At 41.1% G+C, this 25,890-nt stretch overlaps 3 protein-coding genes across 4 annotated transcripts; 1 reads left to right on the top strand and 2 right to left on the bottom strand.

Moving 5' to 3' along the window:
* Positions 1–301: 301 nt before the first annotated feature.
* On the bottom strand, positions 302–7,024 carry nicol1 (NELL2 interacting cell ontogeny regulator 1). Of its 2 annotated transcripts, none has more exons than XM_083937329.1 (4): positions 6,959–7,024; positions 3,840–3,974; positions 2,263–2,351; positions 302–1,263 (listed from the first exon to the last, which is right to left on the bottom strand). In XM_083937329.1, exons 2-4 carry the CDS (start codon positions 3,949–3,951, stop codon positions 1,192–1,194), a joined length of 273 nt encoding a protein of 90 aa, XP_083793455.1. In that variant the 5' UTR covers positions 3,952–3,974; positions 6,959–7,024; the 3' UTR covers positions 302–1,191. The 2 variants fall into 2 exon arrangements, with proteins under 2 accessions (XP_083793455.1, XP_083793454.1); XM_083937328.1 differs by lacking the exon at positions 6,959–7,024 and adding an exon at positions 4,173–4,245.
* nelfa (negative elongation factor complex member A) lies at positions 6,216–14,153 on the top strand. Its single transcript, XM_083937327.1, has 11 exons — positions 6,216–6,442; positions 9,017–9,188; positions 10,086–10,247; positions 10,379–10,468; positions 10,633–10,760; positions 10,904–10,973; positions 11,061–11,149; positions 11,285–11,393; positions 11,530–11,858; positions 12,006–12,105; positions 13,359–14,153. The coding sequence occupies exons 1-11, from the start codon at positions 6,233–6,235 to the stop codon at positions 13,541–13,543; spliced, it is 1,644 nt and encodes a 547-aa protein (XP_083793453.1). The 5' UTR covers positions 6,216–6,232; the 3' UTR covers positions 13,544–14,153.
* A 756-nt stretch (positions 14,154–14,909) lies between these two features.
* On the bottom strand, positions 14,910–25,842 carry faah2b (fatty acid amide hydrolase 2b). Its single transcript, XM_083936761.1, has 11 exons — positions 25,587–25,842; positions 24,027–24,109; positions 23,176–23,312; positions 22,349–22,558; positions 20,667–20,786; positions 20,434–20,569; positions 19,607–19,724; positions 19,383–19,502; positions 18,381–18,492; positions 17,592–17,780; positions 14,910–16,878 (listed from the first exon to the last, which is right to left on the bottom strand). Exons 1-11 carry the CDS (start codon positions 25,773–25,775, stop codon positions 16,703–16,705), a joined length of 1,590 nt encoding a protein of 529 aa, XP_083792887.1. The 5' UTR covers positions 25,776–25,842; the 3' UTR covers positions 14,910–16,702.
* Positions 25,843–25,890: the final 48 nt, after the last annotated feature.

Here is a 25,890-nt window from a genome sequence, read left to right as displayed (position 1 = left end):
TGCAGAATTGCCCTTTTTGTTTTCACCCCTGCCCTTCAAACTGCCTGAATCCGCCACTGCTATAGGCAGACTAATCTCTAGTGAAAAATCATGAGCATCAGCTCTAGAGGGCCAATGTATAAATGAATGAATGAATGAATGAATGTGTCTTAACTGAAGCAAGCACAAACCCACACTGCTGAGTCTTCATTCCAGTGTGATCTGTGAGTAAAGACCTCGCCAGATAGAAACTGATAAAAGCAGTACAGATCATTCATTGTTTTTATTGATAGGTACAACATTAAGACAATAAATGGGGCACATGGTGACATAATGTTAACAAAGTATACTGTTCATGAACAAGCAACAATAAGACATTTTTTTTATTCTATCTCCGTCCCCCTGCACGTTTCTATCCTCCTATTGCAGTGAATTTGATAATATATCGTTCTTCTTGCATACACCTTTGTCAGACAGAGAACCCTGTGTACATATACAGAATCTATACATACAATCTACATTAACAGCAGGTTAACAAAAAGTGCTGTAAATTCATGCTACAGTGCTGTGCTAAATCGAGACTTACAAGTTTATATTTTTCCGCCTAAAAAAAAGAAAAAGTCTGAAAATATTGTGTGAACTTCTGCTGATCCCTTTACAAAAACATCTTCATGGTTATCACAAATAAAAATAACATTCTAACTGTTAAATAGGTTTTCCTTTTTCTGCAAATCAACAACTGAATCAGGTAATTGAATAATTTGAAAGTGTCATTGAAACATTTCGAGCAGTTAAATAAATTCCACGTGATGCTACAGTTTGATGTGAATAATCGTCGTAAACATTCATCTCATACAACACATTCAACGAACAGATGTATCGATGCATTCTACTGTATCTACGTTATACAGTCAAATACTAAAAAGTACAAAAAATAGTTTATGCTTCATAGGAGACGGACCTGAATCCTATGACGATGAAAACAAACGACCGTGTTTCACGATGTCAAAACATCAGTGGTATAAAAGTCGTCCCGAATAAGGCAAAAAAAACAATAACATGCCTTCTGATGCATGGTTTCAAATCAAAGCGTCACTCAACACAAAGAAAATAAAGTGCCTATTGCGTGAATAAGTTAAGATGAAAGTCGCTGTACATGAGTCGAGGTTGAGGACGGGGTTGTTGTCGCCGTGACGACGGGTGGAAGCGTCCTCAGCGCAGTGAGTTGGTGGGCATACAGTCGCACAGGGCCCGCCGCTCCGCCCTCAGCACCAGCGTCTCTGTCTGCGATGGACAACACAACGTGTCACTGCCATGACACACACATGTGAAAGACCCACCACCTCTTCTACAGCAGGACACACAGCCTGTTTTGTGTTGCTTTACCGTCCTTATGCGTCCTCTCATGGTTTTGTGTGTCTTTGTGGTAATTGTGTCTTTTTTTGTGGTCTTTTTGTATCTCTTATGGGTAAATATGTGTCTCCGTTGTCATTTTGTGTCACCTTGTGGATGTTTTGTGTCTTTTTGTGATCCAATTGTGTCTTCTTTGTCATTTTGTCTCTGAGGTATATTTGTGTGTCTGGTCATTTTTTGTCTCTTTGTAGTCATGCGTGTCTCTTTGTGGTAATTTTGTGTCTCTTTGTAGTCATGTGTGTCTGTTTGTGGATGTCTTGTGTCTCTTTGTGGTCATTTTGTGTCTCTTTGTGGTAATTTTGTGTCTCTTTGTAGTCATGTGTGTCTCTTTGTGGATGTTTTGTGTCCCTTTGTGTTCATTTTGTGTCTCTTTGTAGATGCTTTGAGTCTCTTTGTAGTCATTGTGTGTGTCTTTGTGGTTGTTTTGTGTCTCTTTGTAGATGCTTTGTGTCTCTTTGTAGTCATTGTGTGTGTCTTTGTGGTTGGTTTGTGTCTCTTTGTAGTGATTTGTGTTTCTTTTTGGTCATTTTTATGTCTCTTTGTAGTCATTTGTGTCTCTTTGTAGTCATTGTGTGTGTATTTGTGGATGTTTTCTGTCTCTTTGTGGTCATTTTGTGTCCTTCATCTTGTGTTTTTTTTAACCTGTGAAACCTCCCACATAAGATCACATAACATACAATATGTGTGTAAAAGGACAGGATATCATAAAACCTCTGATATCAACCTACCATCATCCAACCAATTAATCAAATGTTCAAAGACTCTTGACAGTCACAATTATCATACAAGTGAAGAATAAGGAGCATTTGACACTTTGACATGAGAGACGATGCAATTATCAAAATTAATTAATCATCAAACTTCACCTACCCTGGCATCAAGGTTGAAGGCGGTCTTCTTTAGATCTTGCAGTGCCCTCTGCATGAACTCAAATGCATGACAGTCAACACATGGGCGACCTGGAAACAGGACATTTACAAATAGTTAGTAATCAGATGTGTCAGTTAGCTACACAGCAATATTTACCTACGGTTTGCTTATATAAGCTAATGTTAGCGACCAAAAGCTAGTGGTCACACCAGACCAAGTGGGACTGTAGCAGCAAAAACTCTGAGTGTATTGAACTGAGCAAGAACGTGTTTTATTGCCTTTGAATTAAACTTTAAGCAAGGATGGGAGTGCAATGCATTGTCCAAATGACGTAAATATTGCAGTAAAGCAGTTCACCCGCTGGTTAAACGATACAGAGAAATATATACAACAGACATTTTTACATCATTTTGAAGAGTAATATCTCCCTTCTTCAATATCGCCCAGAAGAGGCATCTCTGCTATTTGGTTTTGTTATGTTATGCTAAAGATGTCGCTGTGCTGTTTTAGTTTGCCTCCTTAAAGAAGTTAGTGAGAAAAAATGTCCCTCCAGACATGATGCCTCTGTGTGGTGACTTTTATCATTTAAGTAGGCATATTTTTCTGACAAATAATAGTTTTAGAAGTGTAATTTATGTATATTTAAACAACAAAATAAGTGTGTTAAGGGTCAAACAATTTTCTTAAAACATGCTCGTCCGCTTTGTCCTTTTATGGTAAAGGAAGTGAAGCTAAGCCAATGTTTTTTAAAATTCACTATTAACTCAATACACAGGGGAAAAACAAACTTCTGATCATTTAGTGCTGTTAGTATGATACATTTAATGTTATTACATATAATATATATATTTCATTAGTATGAATTTACTGTGATTTTTACTGTGTAAAATGCTCAATAAAAAGGATAAATTGTCATTTAATGATAAACAAGTGATTTGAAAAGATAATAAATTTACAAAAACAAAAAACTTATCAAATATTATATGTTTCATATCGGCATATTACCATGTTACTAGCATTATGACAGTACATAGATATTTTTATTTTTGTTTTACAAATGCAATAAACATCTCAACCATCTTAAAAACTGCTCACAACACATTGGTTGTTGTTATTATTAATCATTGCCCCAACAGGAATAAGAAAAAACACCTTTTTTTTTCATTGCATTTTACTTAGTGAGGACATTTAAGGGTTTGGAGCTATTTACATTGATATTATTCACCTGGCATTTATTCTAGTTGTGTATAGTGGTGTAAATGTTCAGATTTTCATCTTGAAAATAGTAAACACAGCTGTGGAGAAGGCTAGATCACAGTGTTTTTTCACTACGGTTATCCCCAAAGGTGGCTGTAAAGCAAAAACAGGTATGTGCATTTAAACCTCTGCATTGTTTGAAAGGGGCCCATTTTCATGTTGTGATATACTGTATACTCCAAATAGCATGACCTACTAGTCCCCCTGAAAACCTCTGGAGATCATTAGACTATGGAAACACCAGAAGCAAATAGCTTTTTAATCTGACAAACACTTAAAACCCTGCAGTGAACCGGCAGAAGATGTTCAAATCCACCTACTTTCTGCAGGGATGACAGTCCCAGTCTCCTGATCCGCATCAGCTGCACCGAGACACAGGAGCTGGACCGCCAGAAGGAGCCCCGCTGCCTGCAGATATCCACTGGACGCCATGGTGGTGATGGGATTTGTATTACCTTATGGGATAAGAGATAAAACTGTGGTTTGCTTAAATACAACAACGGAAAATGTCCTTTGGGGCCGTCAGTCAGTAGATCTGACAGGCTTTGTTTGAAAATAGTCCAGTGTTCATCGGTAAATATACAATATATTTTTAAAAATACAGTCTACAATGGATCATTTTACTTTAATAAACAGACTGCATGGTAACCTACCGTGAATCAGTCGATGATATTTAGCAGAACACCAGATCAGCGCAAAATGCCCACCTAGGATTGTTTAATGTGGATTAAGGGAGTGCGCATGCGTGGTGATCATCCAACGTTTACTCTTGGGACCGTAACCAAGACTTCCGGGGAAAACATTCAAAATAAAAGCCTTCATAAACGTGCAATTATACATTTATATCAATCTGTGCTCGAGTGCAATTTTGAGGCACTTTATTATATATAGGCGTATAGACTTTTTTTTAATGGAATTCCATTGCTAGGCAACAGCCTTGGTCCTTGTTAACTTCCTGTCAGCTGATGTCATTCACATCCACTGCAACTGGAATCCAACTTGGACACATTTTAAATGTTTGTTTACATCATTGAAGAGGTCTATACTGCAGATTAATATAAGTATCTGGCGTATGTAAAGTAGTAATAATACGTTCCCTCTCGACCAGCTATAGACCTTTTTAAAGTTGTAAACAGAAACATTCTAAATGTGTCCAAGTTTGATTCCTTGTAGTGTATGTGAATGACATTAGCTTGACAGGAAGTTAACAAGGACCAAGGCTGTTGCCTAGTAATGGAAAAGGCCTATAATAGGGATCAACCCATATGGATTCTTTAGGGCAGATGCCGATACCAATTTGTATTTTCATCATCCTTAACCGATACGGACGATTTTCTTGAGGCGATATTTGCAGCCGATGCTACTTTTGCTCCCTCAATTTACATCATAAAAATTACACAAAGATGATAACAAATGTAACAAGTCTCAATTTATTTTTTATTTTTTTTAAAAGCGTCTAAAAAGCGTCTCCAGCAACACAGAGCTGTCTGTGGACGCCTGGTTGTTAATAATGCTGGGAAAAAACTATCGGCGAGCGCAGCAGCCTGCATCGGCCGATGCAGATACACGTAAAAAAATAATCTGCCGGACGATGTATCGGTCTATCACTAGTCTATACCACATTAAAATGCTGCTTACATGCCATGTATGTATATAATTTTAGAGTGCATAAAGTGTACATATTGTATAATTGTAAATGTAATACTTTTGTAATTTGCACTGTTTTGAGACGTCAACATAAAACCCCCCACTCTTATTTTAGGCATCTTTTCAAGACATGGTTCTCTACATGAGACAACCAATTAGTGCATATTCCCAGTGTTAACCCTATTTTTGTAACACTTAAAATGTCCCCACTGTTGGCCTAATAAAGGATTATCATTTTTCCTTATTTTATCTTAAATTACAATCATCAAATTACCAAGAATCATAGCGTGTGGTCTTTACCTACTCCATATGTAAAGTGTCCTGAGATAACTTTTGTTATGAATTGGCACTGTCAAAAAAATGTAATTGAATTCAGTGACCAACTGCAACTCTTTGTGGTTCAGGTCAGTTGCCCACTTTGTCGAGTTGGTAGCCTAATGGAGCACTGCTAGAGTTAAAAGGGTGTATTTCGCCTCTCACATAACTTTCAGAAAGGTTCACTTTATTCAATTTATTCACTCGACAAAGTGGGATACTGACCTGGGACCACAAAGAGTTGCAGTTGGTATTGAATTGAATTGAATTGAATTTTATTGACAGTGCCAATTCATAAGTTATCTCAGGTCATTTGCCCACTTTTTCAAAAAGCTGTCAAGTTGGTAGCCTGATGGAGCATTGTATTAAGGGGTTTTTGGTCCAGTTGGTACTGTAGTACCATAGTAATACTTAAAAATAATAATAATAATAATAATAATAATAGTAACAATAATAATAATAATAATGTATTTTTAAGTGAGCAAAAAATGAATAAAGTGAACCTTTCTGACAGTGTGTGAAGCGAAATACACCCTTTTAACTTCATCAATAAAAACACAGTACATGTAGAACCAAAACTGATCAAACCCGAGGAATGACCGTTTAATTAATAGTGAATTCGTGTTTTGTATTTTAAACATTTGCAGACTCAATGTTGTCAAATGCTCTGACCCCGGTGTGGGCGGGGTCCTGGCTGTTTTCTTAGGTAGCCCGTTAAAATGCCCGAACTCAAAACACTTCTTTTTCCAAGATGGCGTCGATGAAGGACAGCGACACCGGCCTGTGGCTTCACAACAAATTAGGATCCACGGACGAGCTCTGGACGCCCCCGAGCATCGCTTCCCTACTCACCGTGTCGGTAATAGACAACATACGGCTGTGCTTTTCGAGCTTATCGCCGCCGGTGAAGCTGAAACTGCTGCTCGGGATGCTGCATCTTCCGCGGCGGACCGTGGACGAGGTGGGTTGCTACGCGTTAGCCAGCCGTTAAAGCGAGCCATTGGGGTTGCTATGCGTTACCTAGCCGTTAGCCTGTCGGTAAACAGAACCCTTGGGTAACTTTACGTTCGCTAACCTGACAGTTAACCCCGTTGACGAGATGAGTTGCTATGTGCTAGCTAGCCGTTAGCCTGACCGTTAAAAAGAGAGCCGTTGGGTTGCGATGCGTTCGCCAGCCGTTAGCCTGACAGGTAAAAGAGCCGTTAACTTAAGTACACAGCTTAACTAAGGAGCTTAATTTGCGAAAGTTGCACTAAATAGAAACTTTTTTTGTTTGTTCTTGTGGGTTTTTCAAACAGCCGGTGAAAACGTTGAACCGCACTTTTAAAATAAATGTCAGTTAGTTAGCGTTGCCGTGCTAATTTGTAAGCTATCTATGCGGCGGTTAATATCGCTCAGTTAGCGTAACGTTAGAAACCAACGATATTCCTTCGTTTGATCCTGGCGTTACGTTACGTCGTTAACGTTATTTACCTACACGATTGTTGACGCTAACACACTTGCGGTTTTTTTGTTCAGCGGGGGTTTAACCAGCGACAACGGGAAACATTAGCCTCAGCGGGTCTGGTTCAGACATTATGGTGGGATGGGCACAAGAGAGAGCTAAGCGACTGAGCTGGAGGGCGGTGCCTGCATCTGGTCACACATATCACAGGTTTAGCTGCCTTAAACGTTACACACCCGTCATCATATTCATGCATATTCAGTCAAATCTGCACAGTTATCTGCTCTGAGATCTAATTCTTCTCGACCCTTTAAAATAGCATGTATAGTCTACCTAGTAGTGGAAGAAGGGAGATATTTTAGTCAGCTGTATTGTCAATTTCTGCAATATGTGCCGGACATTCAGAGGAATCAAACATGCGTTTCTCTCCTTCCCACTGTGCAATAAGTACAGAATAATATATACAATAAGTAGTGCCGAATACATAGAAAACAAAAGAGGTTAAAACTGTGCAATGTGACGGTCACACTGTACAACATGTGCAATATACTGGAAACTATATAAATATGGGGGCATATAGGGCTTTTTCCAGATGTTGAGCTAACTTGGACATTCTCTAAGGAAACATTTGTGAAAATTATAAATAAACAGGCTCTTATTAGGAAACTCAGGGTAAAGGGACGAGAAAACCCCTGGTTTTCCCCAGAGTTGTCAGATGTCGTCCATCAACGTAATGTGGCATGGGCCGAAGCCGGAAAAGGAGACTCTGCCTCTGACTGGACTACTTTTAGGCAACTTAGGAACAAATGCACTTCTTATTAAAAAAGCTAAATTAGAATATTTCTTATCTGTCATAAGTGCAAACTTTAATAATCCGCAGAAATGTTGTTTCTCTTTTGAGGTGAAAAAGCAACTTGTCACCCAACATTTTTATCCTTTTTAAATTATGTAGACCTGATGTATATGAACGCCTCAGCTCAATATCTAAGGAAGATTGACGCTGTCTATCATGCTTCTCTGAGGTTCATAACTAACTGTAGAGCCCTGACTCATCATTGTGAGTTGTATTCTCGAGTGGGATGGCCTTCTTTGTCCACCAGGAGGCTGGGACACTGTTCAAATGATGAGTGGTTGCTGTCTGTTCCTTTTGCCCGCACAGACAATATACATTTAAAGGACATAAAAGACTGCACTCAGCAAGTGGGAAAAGTAAGTGTAAGTTAAAATCCTCACAGAACAGAACTGGGAAAAGCGCATTCGTCTACTCTGCTCTTTCTACCTGGAACACGCTGCAAAAAGACAGGAAATTAACCGAACTGATTTCTTTAAATGCTTTTAAATCTAGACTGAGAGCACTTGAGACGACCTTCTTTACTCGTAATTGTTTTTTATAATTTTATTTGTTGTCTGTACATTGAAACTTTGTAAACTTTTGCTGCCTCTTGGCCAGGACTCTCTCGTAAAAAGAGGTTTTCAATCTCAATGGGACTTTCCTGGAAAAATAAAGGTTAAAGAATAAAAAAATAAAAAAAATATGGACAATATACATTTAAAGGACATAAAAGACTGCACTCAGCAAGTGGGAAAAATAAGTGTAAGTTAAAATCCTCACAGAACAGAAGTGTTGGGAGCAAACTGTATATAAAATATAAAGAAATTAAGAACTAATTTTATATATTTTCGCATTATTACTGATGGATAACCGTGTTGTCGTAATCTGTTGTTATCCGTGACTGCACTGACCAGCACACATTCAAATCACCAATCAAAACCCATCTTTCAGAATTGCCTTCAACCCCCAATAATCCACTATTTCTATTGCATCACGACTTGTTTTTAAATGTGCCTGCTTTTTAGCCGTTTCACTTGACATCTTTTTACAGTAACTTGCTTTTTAAATATAGCCTGCTTGTTTTTAATGTACTCACTTGTAGCCTGCTTGTTGCTAATTGTATCGATTTTTTATGTTATCACTGTATGTACATTGTCTGTGAGTACCTTTTGAAAAGCACTTAACAAATAAAATGTATTATTATTATAATGCTCCTTAAAGTGGTTTCATTAACGCCGTCTTCCTTCCTTCCTCGCCAGATGAAGGAGGCCCTGTCGGAGATCATCCAGCTGGCTACGGTGGATTCAGAGCCCTGGGTGCTGATGGTTGCAGACATCCTCAAGTCCTTCCCAGAGACAGGCTCTCTCAATCTGGACTTGGAGGAGCAGAATCCAAATGTGCAGGATATTCTTGGAGAGCTCAGGGAGAAAGGTAGGAATCCATGGATTAAAAAATGTAAATATAACACACCACTACTGATCTGGTACTCAGCCTAGCCTTGCTCTGAAAAAAAAATAAGATGCGTTCATAGCATTATGATTGAATTGATGATGTAAGAATACATTTTATCATGTCACTCAGCTTGTTCCCTGAAACATTTTAATGGAGCAGCTGGTGTTCAATATTGTACTCAGGAATATGGTCACATAGTTTTGTGTAAGTTGTTTTTTTTAATTGCATGTAACAAATGTAGTTAAACAGTAGTATTTGCACTACTGTTTTGGTAAAAAAAAACACCTCAAAGTGATGGTTGGTTAACCACCAAAGTGGCTAAGTGTAGACAAACATGGAGTACTTTGGCTGATGAGTATGGGAGTTCCTCTTCCTAATAACTATCACTGGTTATGACACCATTATATGAAACATTTATAGCTGGGACACAAAGTCGAGCTGAGTGAACACTAATAAAACTGAGGTTATAGAAAATATTTATATCTGAAACATTTATGCTGGGTAAAATGGCCAAAATATTCTATCCTGATATAGGTCGTTTCATATTTCGATCACGATATATATCGCAATATAGCAGGGTTTTTTTCCTGTGTAATTAAAACTTGACAAATGAAAAGTACTGAGAATTTTCACATTTTATTATGAACTTTAGTGCAAAATGAACAGAATGTAAAGCATCGTCCAGATGACAGAAATATTGCCGTATAACATAGATTGGCTGCTGTTTTTTTTCGATATTGTGATTGAAACAATATAGAAAAATACATATGACATTTTATACCATTTGACAATGATTTTTCGGTGTCGTATGTTGTGGTTTCATTCAGATGAAATTTTAAAAGTTTTTGGTAAATAGTCCCCTCCTCTACCCCCCAGTGAGCGAGTGCGAAGCCTCTGCCATGCTTCCTCTGGAGTGCCAGTACCTGAACAAGAGTGCGTTGACCACTCTGGTGGGACCCCTCACACCCCCCGTCAAACATTTCCAGCTGAAGAGGAAGCCCAAGAGTGCAACCCTCAGAGCAGAGCTACTACAGAAATGTAAGTGTGTTTGAACTTCAACTAACACATACTGGTATTTAAAGGTGCCGGAGAGGTGGCTCAAGTCAAAATATATCAATTGGAATAAACTGCAATTGTTCATTTTTGTATTCTTTTCTTTTCTATTCTAGCCACAGAGACGGCTCAACAGCTAAAAAAGACAGCCGGAGTGCCTTTTCACGCCAAAGGGAGAGGATTGGTCAAGAAAATTGACACTACTAGTGAGTAGATCAATAAATGCTCCCACACATCTGCTCTTTCAGTTCTTTTAATAACAGAAGTTGAGACATAAATGCATCCCTTTTTCCAGATGATAGCCAAGAAACTTTTTATTCTGACTTCTGTCATTTTGATGCTGATGCATGTGTGAATATTTGCATCACAGCTCCTCTAAAGGGGATTCCCAAGGCCCCGTTCCGCAGTCCCACTGCCCCCAGTATGTTCAGCCCTCCCAGTAACCGCACACCTATTGCCCCTGCACGGACGCCCCTGCGTAAGGAGAGGGGTGTCAAGGTAATGTCAGCTTTCCGAAACTTGCTGTATCGTATCCATCATGTCGGTTGGGTTTTATTTCCCCTCACAATTTTGCCCCTTTGTTTTATTGTCTTGTTCTTGCAGAATTTTCTCACGATTGACCTTTTTCTTCTCCTTATCAGCTGTTAGATATTTCAGAGCTGGATATGGTGGGAGCTGGAAGAGAAGCCAAGAGAAGAAGAAAGACTTTGGGTAATCATTTCCAGCCTTACGTCAACCCAAGTCTAAGAGCTACACCATGAATGTATCAGTTGGAATTAATGTTTTCTTCTTCTGCAGAAACGGAGGCTGGAGAGAAAGCAGCCAAAGAAGAAGCAGTGGTGGAAAACACAACACCCGACTACGCTGCCGGCCTCGTGTCCGCACAGGTACTTGACTCCAAGTGTTGAAATCCCTCAAAGAATCCACTTTTCTCCTGTTTCGTCTCATATTACCTCCTCCCCCTCTCTGTCGCATCAGTTTTTCTCTGGCTCTATCGTAACAAATACTATTGTGTTTTTCAGAAACTGGGGGCATTGAATGAAAATCCTCTGCCTTCGACCAGTTACCTACCGGCCACACCCAGCATGGTTCCCTCCTCCTCTTACATTCCCAGCTCCGAGGCCCAGCCAGGTTAGACAAGACCACAAAGCTTTGTATTGTTGGCTCTAACAAAAATGAACCTCATGTATCCTTGGCCACAGTGCTTTCACAGAGGCAGAGCACCATTTCGACCTCACAATGTCTTGTCTTCACCACACTCCTGTAGCGAATGCCGGTGGTTCGGGACGGGAGACGCTGCAGTCGGCTCGCCAACCAGAGGAGTCGGCAACAGCAGGCGCCGGCGCCACCGCCACCTTACCAGGCCAGTACAAACAGAGGACGCCTATGTACAACGCGAGCAACACGGCGAATCCCGCAACCCCCACGTCCCCCAGTACGCCGGTCTCCACCCCTGCCAACAACGGGCCCCCAGCTGCTGCGACCGCCAGCCAGCCGGAGACCCCCACCCAGCCTCCCAGCACACCTCAGACTCCCACCCCGACACCAACCCCTACGCCACCACAGCCACAGCCCAAAAAGAATCTGTCACTCACGGTAAGGGCGAGATGGAGAACGTAGGACGTTGAAAGACAATTAAAATGACATAAAGCTCCAATTAAGACTTGAATATTATCAAATCTGTTCTGTTTAATCTCTCAGTCTTTTCCTCAGTACGCTAAACTTGTTGTTTCTGCTCCTTAGAGAGACCAGATGTACGCTGCACAGGAGATGTTCAAGACGGCCAACAAGGTCACCAGACCAGAGAAGGCCCTGATCCTGGGCTTCATGGCTGGATCCAGAGGTACAGGAGTAATCTCATCTTTCACACAATTCCTGTCCATTACTGAGTGACTGATTCAAATGTGCAAGCACTGCCAATTTATTGTGTCACTGAGAAGTTAATTGTTACCTTGCAGGCTACTTTTAATGCATAGCCTTTTGCAAATGAGCCTTATCAAAAAACTGAAAGAAGAAACATTGCCATGGAGATATGCAGACCGGATTAAGCTAATTATTGACATATCTATTTTCAATCGCTTGTTGTTGTTGTTGTTCGCTTAATCAACTTCCATCTTAGCATGAAAAGTAATATTGCAACGAAGGTCATATCAAATGTCATTTTCAAGGAGTGCAGTGTTTAAAACCTGCCTGTTTGGAAGGGACTGATTGTTCGGCTTCCAGTTTTGATGCCCGCAGCTTTCCTGCGAACTGCTTGTCCAAACAACTTCACACTCAACCATGCACTTCCTTGGGTAGACACTCCTAGAGTATACGCGTCATTTGGCTATTTCAGCAAACAAAAGTGTTGATTCTAGGAATGGGCGTGAGTGATTGATTCCTCGAGTAGTCCTTGTCTCAGATTAACTCGATGCGCTCGACCGGAGACACAAACACCTTCAATTTTTGGAACTGGCTCTTTGCCTCACCAGCCGAGAGTTGTCTGACCTACATGAACAGAATGAGAAAGTGAATTTAATTACTTTTTTGTGAGGAAACAATGTTTTGAGGTTGTGGTAGTGAAAAATAAATCCTTAAAGGGTAACTGTGACTGTTTTGATTGAGAATAAGCAGTAGGTGTTGGGTAGGCTGTATGCTGTGCATCATTTACCTGCAGGGAGTTGTGTTGTGTTCTAAAAAACAAATTTGGGAAAAAGAGTACTGGAGTTGCCCTCGAGAAACTGATGCCCATCGTGCCCATCCCTAGTTGATTCCAAAAGTGACATGGTTGATGCTTAAAATGTTAGCTACAATGTAACATCTCCAGTTTCTCCGTCTTCATCTGTCCTTTAATGTACTGTGTCAGTTAATAGGGGTCTTCTCTCAATGCACTACCCAATGTGCACATAACCCACTGATAATAAACATGTTCTGCACTTAATAAAGTAGCTGAGTGTGAAGTCGACAATCTAAAGGACAGACAGAGACTCCTTCTCTTTTAGTTAGTTGAAAACCAGTGGAATAAATATTATCACAAGAGTCGTCCCCGATGGTTCCTAAACACACGCAAACCTGGTAGGACCAATCATAACCTGCTTCCTCCTGTCTGTCTTCCAGAGAACCCGTGCCCGGAGCAGGGGGACATCATCCAGATCAAGCTGAGCGAACACACGGAGGTCCTGCCCAAAGCCGACGGCACAGGCAGCACCACCATGCTGGTGGACACAGTCTTCGAAATGAACTACTCCACAGGACAGTGGACCCGCCTCAAGAAATACAAACCCATCACCAATACCTCCTGAGGTGGCTTGCTTGCTCAAAATCACCCACACCCCAAATTTCTTATCCACTTCAACAACAAAAAAAAAACATGTTTACACACTTACAAGTATTTGCATATACATTTGGGCCAAATCACGCACTGGGCAGGTGAGAGGTCGTCAAGGAGAGAAAGGTCCTCCCTTTTCCTGCACCGCCAAAATGCAGGACTCTTTGAAGAATATTTCTGTACTTTTTTGTTTGGTTGTTTCTTTTTACCCCTCTATTGTTTCAGTTTTTAATTCACGTCCGATTCCTGAATGATGCTGTGGTCAGGAGGGGGGGTGAGCGAGTTATACGAGTCTGAGCAGGGGAAATACTGTCACGAACTGGCACCTTTCAACATTTGTACGGTGACGTACAAGCATGTCACGTGTCTAGAAAGAAGAAAGGACGAGCTGTCTGTATTTTTTTCTGTATGAATGTCACATTTGCAGCTTATCTTCTACCTTTCAGAACGGAATCATGGCTTGTGACAAAAAAAAAAGAAAGAACAATAACGACCATCATCCTCGAGGTGACCGTCAGAAAACGAGTTCTCAATGCTGTCAAGTTCTGTTTGGAGCCTTCTGGTAGATGTTTTCATCGATTTTTCATCCTTTTTCCAAAGAAGGGAAGAAAATAAAATGACAACAGACTCCAGGGAGGCGTCTCTCATCCTTCTTACTTCTTTTTGTGTGCCTTACCCTCCCGTCCATGTGTGGGTGTTTCTTAAATTCCTGTGCACTGACATGAAGCCAGGCATATCAGTAGCATTTTGGCCTAAATGGGACTTCACTCGCGTTTAATTTGGATTACACTATTTTACCTATTCTAAGAAACAGTGAAGGAATAGCTCAGCCAAGAAATGATCCCAGATAACCCCCTGTGTTACCACAACCTGACATATTTACAGACCCAATGTGTTTATTAGTGAGCTATTGGAGAGCGGTAGGTGGATTCTGTGACCTTTGGGTAGATCCAGATTAGCCGGTTTCCCCTAGTTTCTGTTTTTTTTTTGCTAAGCTAAGTTAATCCACTGCTGGATGTAGCTTTACTTTTATTGTACGGACATGGGTGGTAACCAGTTTCTCATCTCAGCAAGAAAGTGAATACGTGTATTTCCCAAACTGTCAAACTAGTTTTTAATTAGGAAAATGTGTAAAGTTAAGATGTTTGCACTCAGTGACAAATGCGTCCTCTGAAGTTAGATGTTTCTGTATTTCTTCAGTGAGTGAGAATCAGTTTAATTAGTAATTTAACGAGGCCAGGTGGATTATTTATATAAAAAGACAAACCACCGGCCCTGCTGCGACAAAACAGTCTTTTGTTTTAAGAAGCGGTGAAGTTAAAAATGAGAGGAAAGATTCAGACCTTCTTATTTTTATTAAATGAAACATTAGTTGCAGCAAAAAAAACAAATAACAGGCACCACAATTGATTAACTGCCATTATGCAACATTCACATTACCACACCACAAAGCTTTTGTCAGTGTGTTAAAGTCAACGTCCCTGATTTCCTGAACTAAACGACGAATTAGGGCGATTGCCAAAGATTTTTTTTAAATGACATCACGGCCACATAATGGCAGTCTGAAGCACGGGACTGTGGTGACCGTGTGAACGTTGTATTTAACGTTATTTAACAAAAACTGTGGCTTCGGTTTAAGCAACAAAAACACTTGTTCAGGAGTAGAAAAAGATCATGGGTTGGCTTTAAATGAATCGCAGACGTAACGGACTGAAGTTGGTTGACTTAAAAAAAAAGTCATTGTTGATTTTTGGTTTCACTCGGGTCACAAACTCTGGTCCCCTGTGTGAAAACGTCCTGTTTGTTTGACCCATCCACCAACCCAACCTGGGGCTGTTACAACTACGTCACCTTTTTTCCTTGTTGCGATAATTGCTACGCCATTTGACAACACGCTTAGATATGGGTTGTTATAAGCTGCTTGCACAAGCCCCCAGAGGTTTCTTCTAATCAGTGAAAAAACAAACTCCACCCCAACACCGGTGTTTAAAGAGTCTGACCTCCTCAGGTGTGAGCACGTCCTGACCACACTCGATTGTCGCCTCTCTAGATTAGCTGCACCCGTCCACACAGGACAAACTATACCTTTATGATTCTTTAATGCACGTGGAGTCAGGTAACATAAAACTTCGCTCCACTAAGCGTGAACTTGAGCGGCAGTCTAGTTTTAACAACTGAAACACCTGTGTGGGTGTGTGCAGGGCCTTTAAAACCCTGAACGTTGTCGCTTGAGCGTGAAACTATACTGAACAAAAATATAATCGCATCACTTCTGCTTTTGCCCAATGTTTCACGAGGTGAAATCAAAGATCTAAGACTTTTACATGTACACAAAGGCCTTTTTCTCTTAAATCTTTTGTCACAAATTTGTCTAAATCTGTGTTAGTGAGCACTTCTTTGCCGAGATAATCCATCCACCTGATGTGAGGTGATGTTTGGCATATCAAGATGCAGATAAGATAACATGGTTATTGCCAAGGTGTGTGTCTGAGGCTGGTCGCAATAAAAGGCCACTCTAAAATGTGCTGTTTTATCACAGGATATGAGCGAAAAAGGCCTTTTGATTACAGAGCAGAAGTCTTAGATCTCTGACTTCAGCTTGTGAAAAACTCAAAACAAATGTGTTGCAATTTTGTTCAGTGTAGAAACTGTCAATCTACTGCACAAACACACACACCCAACTGTACAGGTGTCAGTCCAAAAACGAGGACAAACTCAATTGTTCAAGTTCTATAAAACTTTGGTATCTGCGTTTAAAAAACAGGACTTCTGTCTGTCCCTGCACGCTGGCCCCTTATCAAACATTAGCACATAGACACCGGTTATGAACAGCACAAAAGCCTTGTTTTTTGTGTGGTAATGTGAATGCTCAATTTCCACTAATATAAAAATGTTTTTTTAAAGCTTGTGCTCCTGACGTTATCGACCCCGAAGAGGTTAAATGATATGAATCACGACTGACTTATAGGAACAACTCATTAAGTGGAGAAATCACTTCCACTCAAACATTCAGCGATCTGATTGCATCTCTTTGTTCTACAGCGAGCAGCGAGGCAGGTAAGAGAGTACCGCGGTCTTCAATCCAACCGGCTCCAGTCTGGAGGTTTGGTAACGGCTGTCACTGTGTGGTTTTTTAGTTTGCCCCGGGGTCCCTCCAGCCTCCGAACGTCTTCTCCAGGTAGAGAGCCACCTCCAGGGTCAGATGGTCCTGCAGCTTTCCGCCAACGACCTGCACGCCCAGGGGAAGACCTTCCTTACCCAGACCCAGAGGGCACTGAGTGACTGGCAGCCCGAGGATGTTGATTATACCTGGAGGTAGAGAAGAAGGGGTGAGCGTGTGGAAATACAGATAAGACTTTCATCCTGATGGAGGAGTATGAGTTATAGAGATATCATTGACTGTGTCCCGAATGAGAAAGGGCTGTAATAGTTCCCAGGTTTTAGTTCAAAAGTATTAAAACATAATCAAGAAAACTGCCTTCAGATGAGAGTCCCTACACATAAAACAAAGCACCAATGGGCTCCTTCCTTTGGGATTGACTTTGGTAATCGACTTGAATAAACTTTACTATGAGAGGAGCTGGTACAGGGGCCAGTTGGTAAGTCTTTAAACAATCTTTTAATGAACTCTGAGTTCACTAACTATGTTGTTGGTGCTTTGTTTTATGTGTAGGGACTCTTCTCATGCTGCTGCAGAGGTTTGGTGTTATTTTGACAAGTATTAGTGGTTAAAAAAGACGTTTGAATGCCTTCACCGTACTGCCCCGAGCTAATAAGTGTTAGCCACGTATGGCTGTTAGCGATTCTCCAGGATTTCTCTGTTAATAGTTATAGAAAAAAAACTGTCTTGATGGCTTATATGATGACCGTGGGATGATTTTGCGCTGGAATTACACTTTAAAGGGACAGTTCTGCTTTTTTAAATTGGGGTTGTATGAGGAACTCATCTATTGCATCGCTGAGCTTCCATGTCATTACTCCTGCATGCTTCTTCACACTTTGGGCCAGTGATGAGGACTGACCTGTGTAGGCGAAGTCAAAGGGTCTGAAGAGCGGGTGGTGGTGTTTGGGAGCCACCCTGGGGTGCGAGGGGTAAAGAAAAACAGCGTCCGTCCCGAGCAGCTCCTCCACCTCCTTTTGTAGCTTCTCCTTCTTCTGGATGATGAAAGGCGAGGGTTTGGACACGTGAGTCATCTCCACCAGGGCCAGACCTGAACACATACACACACACACACACGCACACACACACACACACACACACACACACACACGCACGCACACACACGCACGCACGCACACACACGCACGCACAAATATTACATCTATTTTTTTAAATGTATCATGTTGCACAGTATTGTATGGTGTCCCAAATTGTTAAATATTGAATAAATTAAAAAATGACATGAAACAATTTGTAAAATAATGTAACAAATAATTAAAATATATAAAATTAGAAATTTTCTTTTATACTTTTTCAAAATGTTTTATACAAAATTATATAATAATTAAATTTAGAATTAGATAATTTCTTCACTTTGTAACTTTTTATTTCATGATAAGTTGAGTTGTATTAATTTCTTAATTGAGCAACTACCAAACTATGACTTTTTATGACTTTTGACATATTATTGTGACATGGCCTCACTCTTTCTTTTAAGTGTGTGTGTGTGTGTGTGTGTGTGTGTGTGTGTGTGTGTGTGTGTGTGTGTGTGTGTGTGTGTGTGTGTGTGTGTGTGTGTGTGTGTGTGTGTGTGTGTGTGTGTGTGTGTGTGTGTGTGTGTGTTTGTTTGTTTGTTTGTGTGAATTCTTACCGATAGCAGCCATAGTGTGGTCTGATTTCCCCATCATCCATTTCAGCAGCTCCCACAGAGGCCACACTGGTCGTCCTGGTTCCCCCATCAGCTCGGCAAACGGCTGCGGAGGCTAAGAGACGGAAACATTTTAAACACAAAGGCCACATAAAGTACACAAAGTGTGCATGTTGTACTTTAGTGTAACACTGTTCCCCTTCACCAAGGCGATCGACCATGTGGTTTCTATTTACTGTTTCCTCTTTGTTCCCACTGGGAGTGTGTTCTCTCAACACCATCATTTAAAACAAGTAAGTGGTTTATTAGTCATGAAGTACTTTAAAACAGAAGCATTATAATTCACACCAAACGTTAGAGAAACACAAGCTTTCTTTGTGAATCGTCTGCATGATTCGATGCCTGAAGTAATGTATTTAAAATCCACTTTCCAGATTCAAGAAGGTATTGTGGCACTGAACTTTGTCCTCTGTTAAACCCCTATTCCAGTCACACCTCCATAACATGCACTGACCTTAATGTGCATTCTAGCGTACAGTATTATTCTCCTTTTCTGTTAGGACAGTGAGTCCCAACAAATAGGAGCCAGTATTTAGCACTGGTTTAATCTTTAACAGTGTGTGGTACAGTATGTTATAGGTTTATTACACAGTTATATGTTTTGTAACTAAATGCAGAAAAGTAAAAATGAAGTATTTCCCTCTGAAATGAAAAGGAGTAGAAATATAAAGTATACGTGAGACCTTCACAATTGTAGAGTTGTAAAATAGAACATTTCCAGTGTGTGGTATGCTGTGCCCTGGCAGCTAGACAGATTAGTGAACATTTTCTGGCAGCAGACTACAATAGGTGCTCTGACTAAGACTTGGCCTGCTTCCTTTCACTTCTTCAACAGGGATTCTTGGCAACAGCAAAGTAACCAGTGCCCGTTTCCGTCCTCCTCTCTTTCCTGATAATCTTCATTCTACTACGAGGAAAACTGAGAAAACACTCGCTGCCTCCTACCTTCCCCTCTTTGTCAGGAAGACCCATGTATGTGTCCCAGATCTGGAAGCTGTAGCGAAGCTCAGGGAAACGCACTTCCTGGACTTTCACTCCGAGGTCGGCCTCCAGACGCTCCACCACCTGGGGAACATCACACAAAGATCTTTTAATCCTTAAAACCCTACTGACACGCCTGGTTTTCCAGCACTCATGTTGAAAACTGTTTGCCCAAGATTTAAACGCACCTTCCTCTGAATTTCCATGAGCTCTTTGCTGACGGGGGTCGTCAGAGGAGAGCCGCCGTCGTGAGGGATGGTGAAGAACCGCAGCTTCTTTAGGTCCACCTTCGTGTTTAAGGACAGCCTGTGCACACGCGCGCGTAAAGAACCATTTCACCTCAAAGATTTGAACTACACCCACTGAGGGTGTGGTCGTATGCCAGACTCTTGGCCCTGTGAGGCACTTGTGGTAGTTATTTGCATTCACTTGATGATGATTTGAGACAATTAAGACATTATTTACATTTCTAGATGTCATATTTGCATCTAATTCCCCTAAATGTAACCCAAGGAAGCCTAGGAATGAACAGAACAGAGAGAACTATGGACCGTTTTACTTAAGGAAGACATTTTTTTTGCCTCTTTTTTATGACTGACATTGCAACCCTGCTCTTGTTGACATGCTACTGGCTGCTGTGTTAATACAATTATACAGTGTCAGCTTCTCTAATACGACTACATACACTGCTGAACTTCTGCTGACTTTGGACAGCAGGACTCCTTTTTCTTCTGTAAAGTTTTGTAGGTTAAACTTTCCCACACACAGAGGGGAGCAGGCAGCCTTGTATGGTTATGCATGTGCATGTTCCTCCTGATGATATCCACATTTGCATCTCAACAAGTTGTTTATACAACCTATTGAAATGTTACAGCGTCTGCTTTGAAAAGGACACGTTTTCCGACCGTGAGAAAAGCCTCTCACAGCCCAAGTCTGGCTACATAAAAACTGCATATGTACACAAGCAAAGTCTTGGAACTATTTTCTAGAGATCTGAATGTATCTGAGTTCTTACATGTCAGCCTTGGGTCCCGCCATGATCTTGAGCATGGGCAGCAGGTCCTCTGCGTAGCGGCACATGGGACCAACGCTGATGTACTCTTGATGTCTGCCAGTGCACGGAGGGTGGTGGTTCTGAGAGGACACGACACCTGCAGAAACACACAAGTTAGGGAGCAACAGCGGATACTGCAATAGCCCACTGAATAAAGATGAGATGCATAACTATACATTTCAAATTTCTCTTACCAGGAGTGGGCTTATGACCGAATACTCCATTGAAGAAACAGGGCATACGGATGCTGCCGCCGATGTCTGAGCCCACACCGATGACCGAGCCGGCTGCTCCCAGAATGCTGCCCTCCCCACCTGAGAGGGGAGAGATACTTGGGTGAGTCCACTCTCTCTGCTTTATCTACAGTTTTGTTTATTGATAATAGTTAAAAACATAAAGTACTTTTAGTACAATAAGTAAGTAAAATGTATTTGTGTAGCGCTTTTCACTGACATACGTCACAAAAGTGCTTTGTAAGAGTATAGAACAGCTTAGCAACCTTGGGCACAGGTTTAGCTTAACCAAACTAGCAACAAGTGTGCAAGAATTTTTTGCTTTCTCATCTGCATGCCAAATGACCGTTTTCACAGCCACTTCCAGGTGCACTGCTTGTTATTTACGGACCTTTCCCCGGTGATGTCCAAATGAAACTTCATGAAGCTTCATGAAGCATTTTCCTTATTTTCTGAACCAGCTACATGGTGCTCTTCGTTTCAAGAAAGAGGCTCCAGGAATGGTAATTCAGTGTTGCTTTCTTTGTTGAACGGAGAGCGCCCTTTAGTTGGCTCAGAAAAGAATAAAAAAATGGTTCATATAGCTTCATGAAGCATTTTCTTTTTTTTCTAAACCAACTACATGGTCAGTTAAAGAAAAAGACTCGAGGAACGGTAATTCAGTGTTGCCTTCTTTGTTGAACGGAGAGTGCCGTCTCATGGGTTCAGAGCATAAATAAAAAGGTTGTTATAGCTTCCTGAAGCTTTGTTTGGACATCAATACATTTACGATGACCACCCTGCTCAGCCTCTGACTGGATAGTATCCGCGCCTTCTTCACAGCGCAGGTGGGGAAAATTACGCTTCTGGAGCGGGCGCTGTAGACGTTGATATGGCACACAAAGTGTAAAAGTGTTACTTTATATCAAAAAGCTTGCCAACACCCTGGCATAAAACATACAAGAAAGTAATCGTATGAGAGAAAGTGACCACATGAGCCACAAGATCAAAAAGTGAAACACAATATATCATGAAAAAACAAATCAAATGACATAATAATTCATGAAGTGCAGACAGGTGCATACAAACAGTTAAGTCTTTATCTGCCTTTTTATAGGAATTCACAGAAACGGCAGACTGGTAGGGGAACACGCCGAGCATAACGTCATTTAGTTGCCACAGACTCAAAGGCAGTAGTACCTCAGCCACATTTTCAGAAGCCTGACTGTGCAGTGCTCTGTAAGGTAGAGGAAGACCTTTACACTGGACCCTTTATGCAACAGGGAGTCAGTGAAGAGATTTGAGTCTAAAGGTAATGTGAGACCATCTATTCAACCTGGTGCGTAGCCTTGTGGCAGCATCGCACAGGCTGGAGAGGACAGCAGAGGAAAGAGGCACAATAAATCTTAAGATCGTGGAGGCGACCTTTTCTGGAGCAACAACCAGAACCCCCTCGGTCTAATCAGATCTGTCCCTTTAAGGAACGAGGGCCAGAGCCTCTGTGTTTGTGTCTGCAGTGTCCTGTAATATGATTATCAGCCAGCACCAGGGCTATTCCTGGAGGAAATGAGCTGTTCTGAATTTGTCAACCGCCCGGTCCCTTCCACTAAAAGAGGATTGGATTCTTCAACGCTAGTTAAAAGTTTAAACCAACAATTTCCAACCTGAACTGCCTCCAGGTATCCTCTCCAGGTCGTACGGGTTGTTGGTGATGCCGTGCAGGTGGTTGTGGGACTCGGACCACATGCACAGCTCGCTGGTGTTGGTGACGCCCACTGGGATGGCCCCCGCTCTCTTCAGCAGGGCAAGCGGAGGAGAGTCCACGGTGGCCGTGATTCCTCGCCGGGAGACCACACCCGTAGTGAAGGGCATCCCTACAGGAGGGAGATGTGTCAAGGTACTTAAAGTGGCATTCCGGCGCAAAATCTTTGAGCTGCAGAGCTCGGGGCAGTACGGTGAAGGCATTAAAACGTCTTTTTTAACCACTAATACGGCTCAAAATAACAGCAAACCTCTGCAGTGGCCTGATAAGAGTCCCTACATATAAAAGAAAGCACCAACAAGTTAGTGAACCCAGAGTTTATTAAAAGAGTGTTTTAAAGACTTAGATACTGGCCCCTGTACCAGCTCCTCTCATTGTAAAGTTCATTCAAGTGCATTACCAAAGTAAAGCCAAAAGGAAGGAGCTCATTGGTGCTTTGTCTTCTGTGTAGGGACTCTTCTCATGCTACTGCAGGATTAGTGGTTAAAAAAGACGTTTTACTGCCCTAAACTAATCAGTGTTAGCCACGTCCAGCTGTTAGCGGTTAGCGGCTAGGTTTTCTCCGTTAATAGTTTATACATGAAAAAAACTGCCTCACTGACTTATTAGATGTATGTAAGAGCTGAAAACGACCATGAGAGGATGTTTTTACGCCGGATTTACACTTTAAATACAACTAGTATCATCTAAAGGCTAAAAACAGAACAAGATTAGATTTGTGGAAGTTACCCTGGAGGCCGTAGGACTCTTTGACAGACATAGGGACTCCAAGTAAAGGCAGTCGGTCCTCCAGCACCTCCTCTCCTCCAGTTTCCTCCTCAATCAGCTTGTCGACCTGGGAGGCCTCCTGTAGGGCAGCGTCAAACCTGGACCGAGAGAGAAATCAGTTAGTTGACCCAATTCTGTCTTATTTGTGATTAAAAAGAAAGTATTTTGATAGGATTAGATAATATTCAAGGTTATGCATCGTATTGGAAACTTTAAATACCCTTAATTTAATTATAATATACAGTTTTCTGTAACAAATTTCAGATTTTCTGTTTCAGTTTGCCAAAAAAATGTATCAAATATGACAGATGATGGTACGTTTCAGACCAGTGAAAAGAATAATTTAGCTCCAAACACTCACAAGAGGAATAATTATTAATAAAATAAACATAGGAGCACCTTAGGGCTGCAACAAAAGTTCATCTTAATTATCAATTAATCTGCCATTATTTTCTCAAAACATTATTTAATTGTGTTTTGACCATAAAATGTCATAAAATCGTGGAAAAAGATATAATTTCAAATGCAACAACTTCACATTTGAGAGCCAACATACATTTGCATAAATAAATGAGTAAAATCTGATTATCAAAATAGCTTTCTGATTAACTTTCAGTCGATCGACTAATCTTTGCAGATTTGGCCTCTTTCCAACTTTCTACCTCCCCACTTTTGCTGCCTTTGCTCGGACCACACTCGTCTTTAGACTTGGAGGGGAGTTGTTTGGGTCGCCACACCAGCGTCACTGCCGTGGCTGGTAAAAAAAATAGATCAAACTAAAAGTCAGAGAAGGAGGAATGATTTTTTCTTGCCTGTCTTTGGTGACAGCGTTCACAAAAGGGTTGACTTCCTGGATCCGGTCGATGTAAGCCCGCACCACCTCCACACTCGACACCTGCAGAAACACTAGAGTTAAGAAGACTTTACAGGTGCACATCTACACAGGTCACAGGACACAAAAACAAGTCACAGGACAGAAAAACAGGTCACAGGACAGAGTCAGATCAAAGCAGCAGTGTGTTCCTGCAGGTGAAGAATGAAACAGGGTGCGTACGGGTGCTTGAAATCCTTGAAAATGCTTAAATGTTGTGTTTTCAAGGTTTGAAAAGTGCTTGAATGTTGGATAAACTAATTGAAATGCTTGAAATTGTATCTGCATTTCTTTCACAACAAAAAGCTATAGAATAGAGATTTAATGTGTTTAACACCTTCTGGTGTTATGAAACACAATTGCATATGTTCTATAGAGTAATTCAATCTCCACGTGATAAAAAAGTGAAATAATAATTTTCAATATGTACGTAGCCGTATAAATATGTAATTTACCAAAGCTGTGAGGTGCTGGAAAACCTTGAAAATGGACTTTGACAGTGCTTGAATTGGACATTGGAAAAGGTGGACGAACTCTGATGAAAGTATTGGGAAAAATATTAATTTAACTTTTTAATGTTCCTCTGCTCACATAGTAATGAACATTGACGTGCAGTACACAAGAGCTGCAGTGATTTTCATTATATTCATTCATCTATTTTTATTCTGTTTAGAATATGTGAGACATGGTTTATTAAATAAAAAATCATTTTAGTGCATTTTTGCTTAAAAACGACTCGGGTGAATAATCTATTTTAAAAAATAAGTAGTTGTTTCACCATAAAAGCAACCTGCACAATACACCGTAAACAAACACATGTATGAAGCTTATAGTATTTATATTACAGTGTTTAATGATGTTTCCCCCCCTCTCTAATATATAACTGTGTCATGCACATAATAAAATAACACAAAAGTCTAACACAATCAAATTTAAGATCACATGCCTCATAAAAGGCTGCAGGGACATTAAAGAGCACCTGCTTCTATGGTCTCCACTATGTAATTAATTAAAAAAAATGTATATATGGTTCCAGTTATTCTTATATTTTATACTTCCCTGTGTTTATACTGTCCATATTATAGTTTATTTATTGTTTCTTATTGATGCTTCTTCTATGTTTGCTCTCCACTTTTCTGCTGTAATAAAGGAGCATCTTATTCCTTATCTTGAGTATAATGATAAAAAGCACAGGTGTTGTTATTCCACAGGTGCTACTGTCTTATTATAAAGACTTTGAAATAAATAAATAAATAAATAAAAACTGCAGGTAAATCTGAAAGAGTGGAGCAGAGTTGCAGCTGTAAAATGCTTTATTTATTCATTGAAACACAAGCTGCAGAGATGTAAGAAATTAAGAATAAACTGACTTAAGCCTGTTAGATTAGAGAGACTGAGCACCCTCAAATGTTGCATTAAATAGAGATTATTTAGATTATTTATCAGACTGAAGTGTCGTCTGTGCTGCCGCGGTTGTCCACTAGTTTGGCCGGTTACACACCTCTCTTCTCCGGATCTTCTTGGCGAGCTCCGTCGCCGACACGAGCAGCAGCGGGTTCCCGACGGGCGGCAGCTTCTTCCCGGACATAGCGGGTCTCCGAGGGGACAGGAGCCGGAACAGCAGGAAGAAGGCTCCCATGACCGCCCTGAAGAGCCATACCTGCGCCTTTTCCAGCCGGCTCAGGGCCATGTTTCCACCGCGGAGGGAGGGCGGAGGGTCAGCGGAGGCTCGGCCGGTTCTGGTGCCGACACTACGGAGCTCCTGCTCGCGAGCAGCGGCGGGAGGAATTTATATATCTGACGAG

Source organism: Echiichthys vipera (assembly GCF_963691815.1).
Source record: "Echiichthys vipera genome assembly, chromosome: 22".
NCBI lineage: Eukaryota > Metazoa > Chordata > Actinopteri > Perciformes > Trachinidae > Echiichthys > Echiichthys vipera.
Note: the sequence above shows the minus strand (reverse complement) of the source record. Positions and strands in the feature narration are given on the sequence as shown.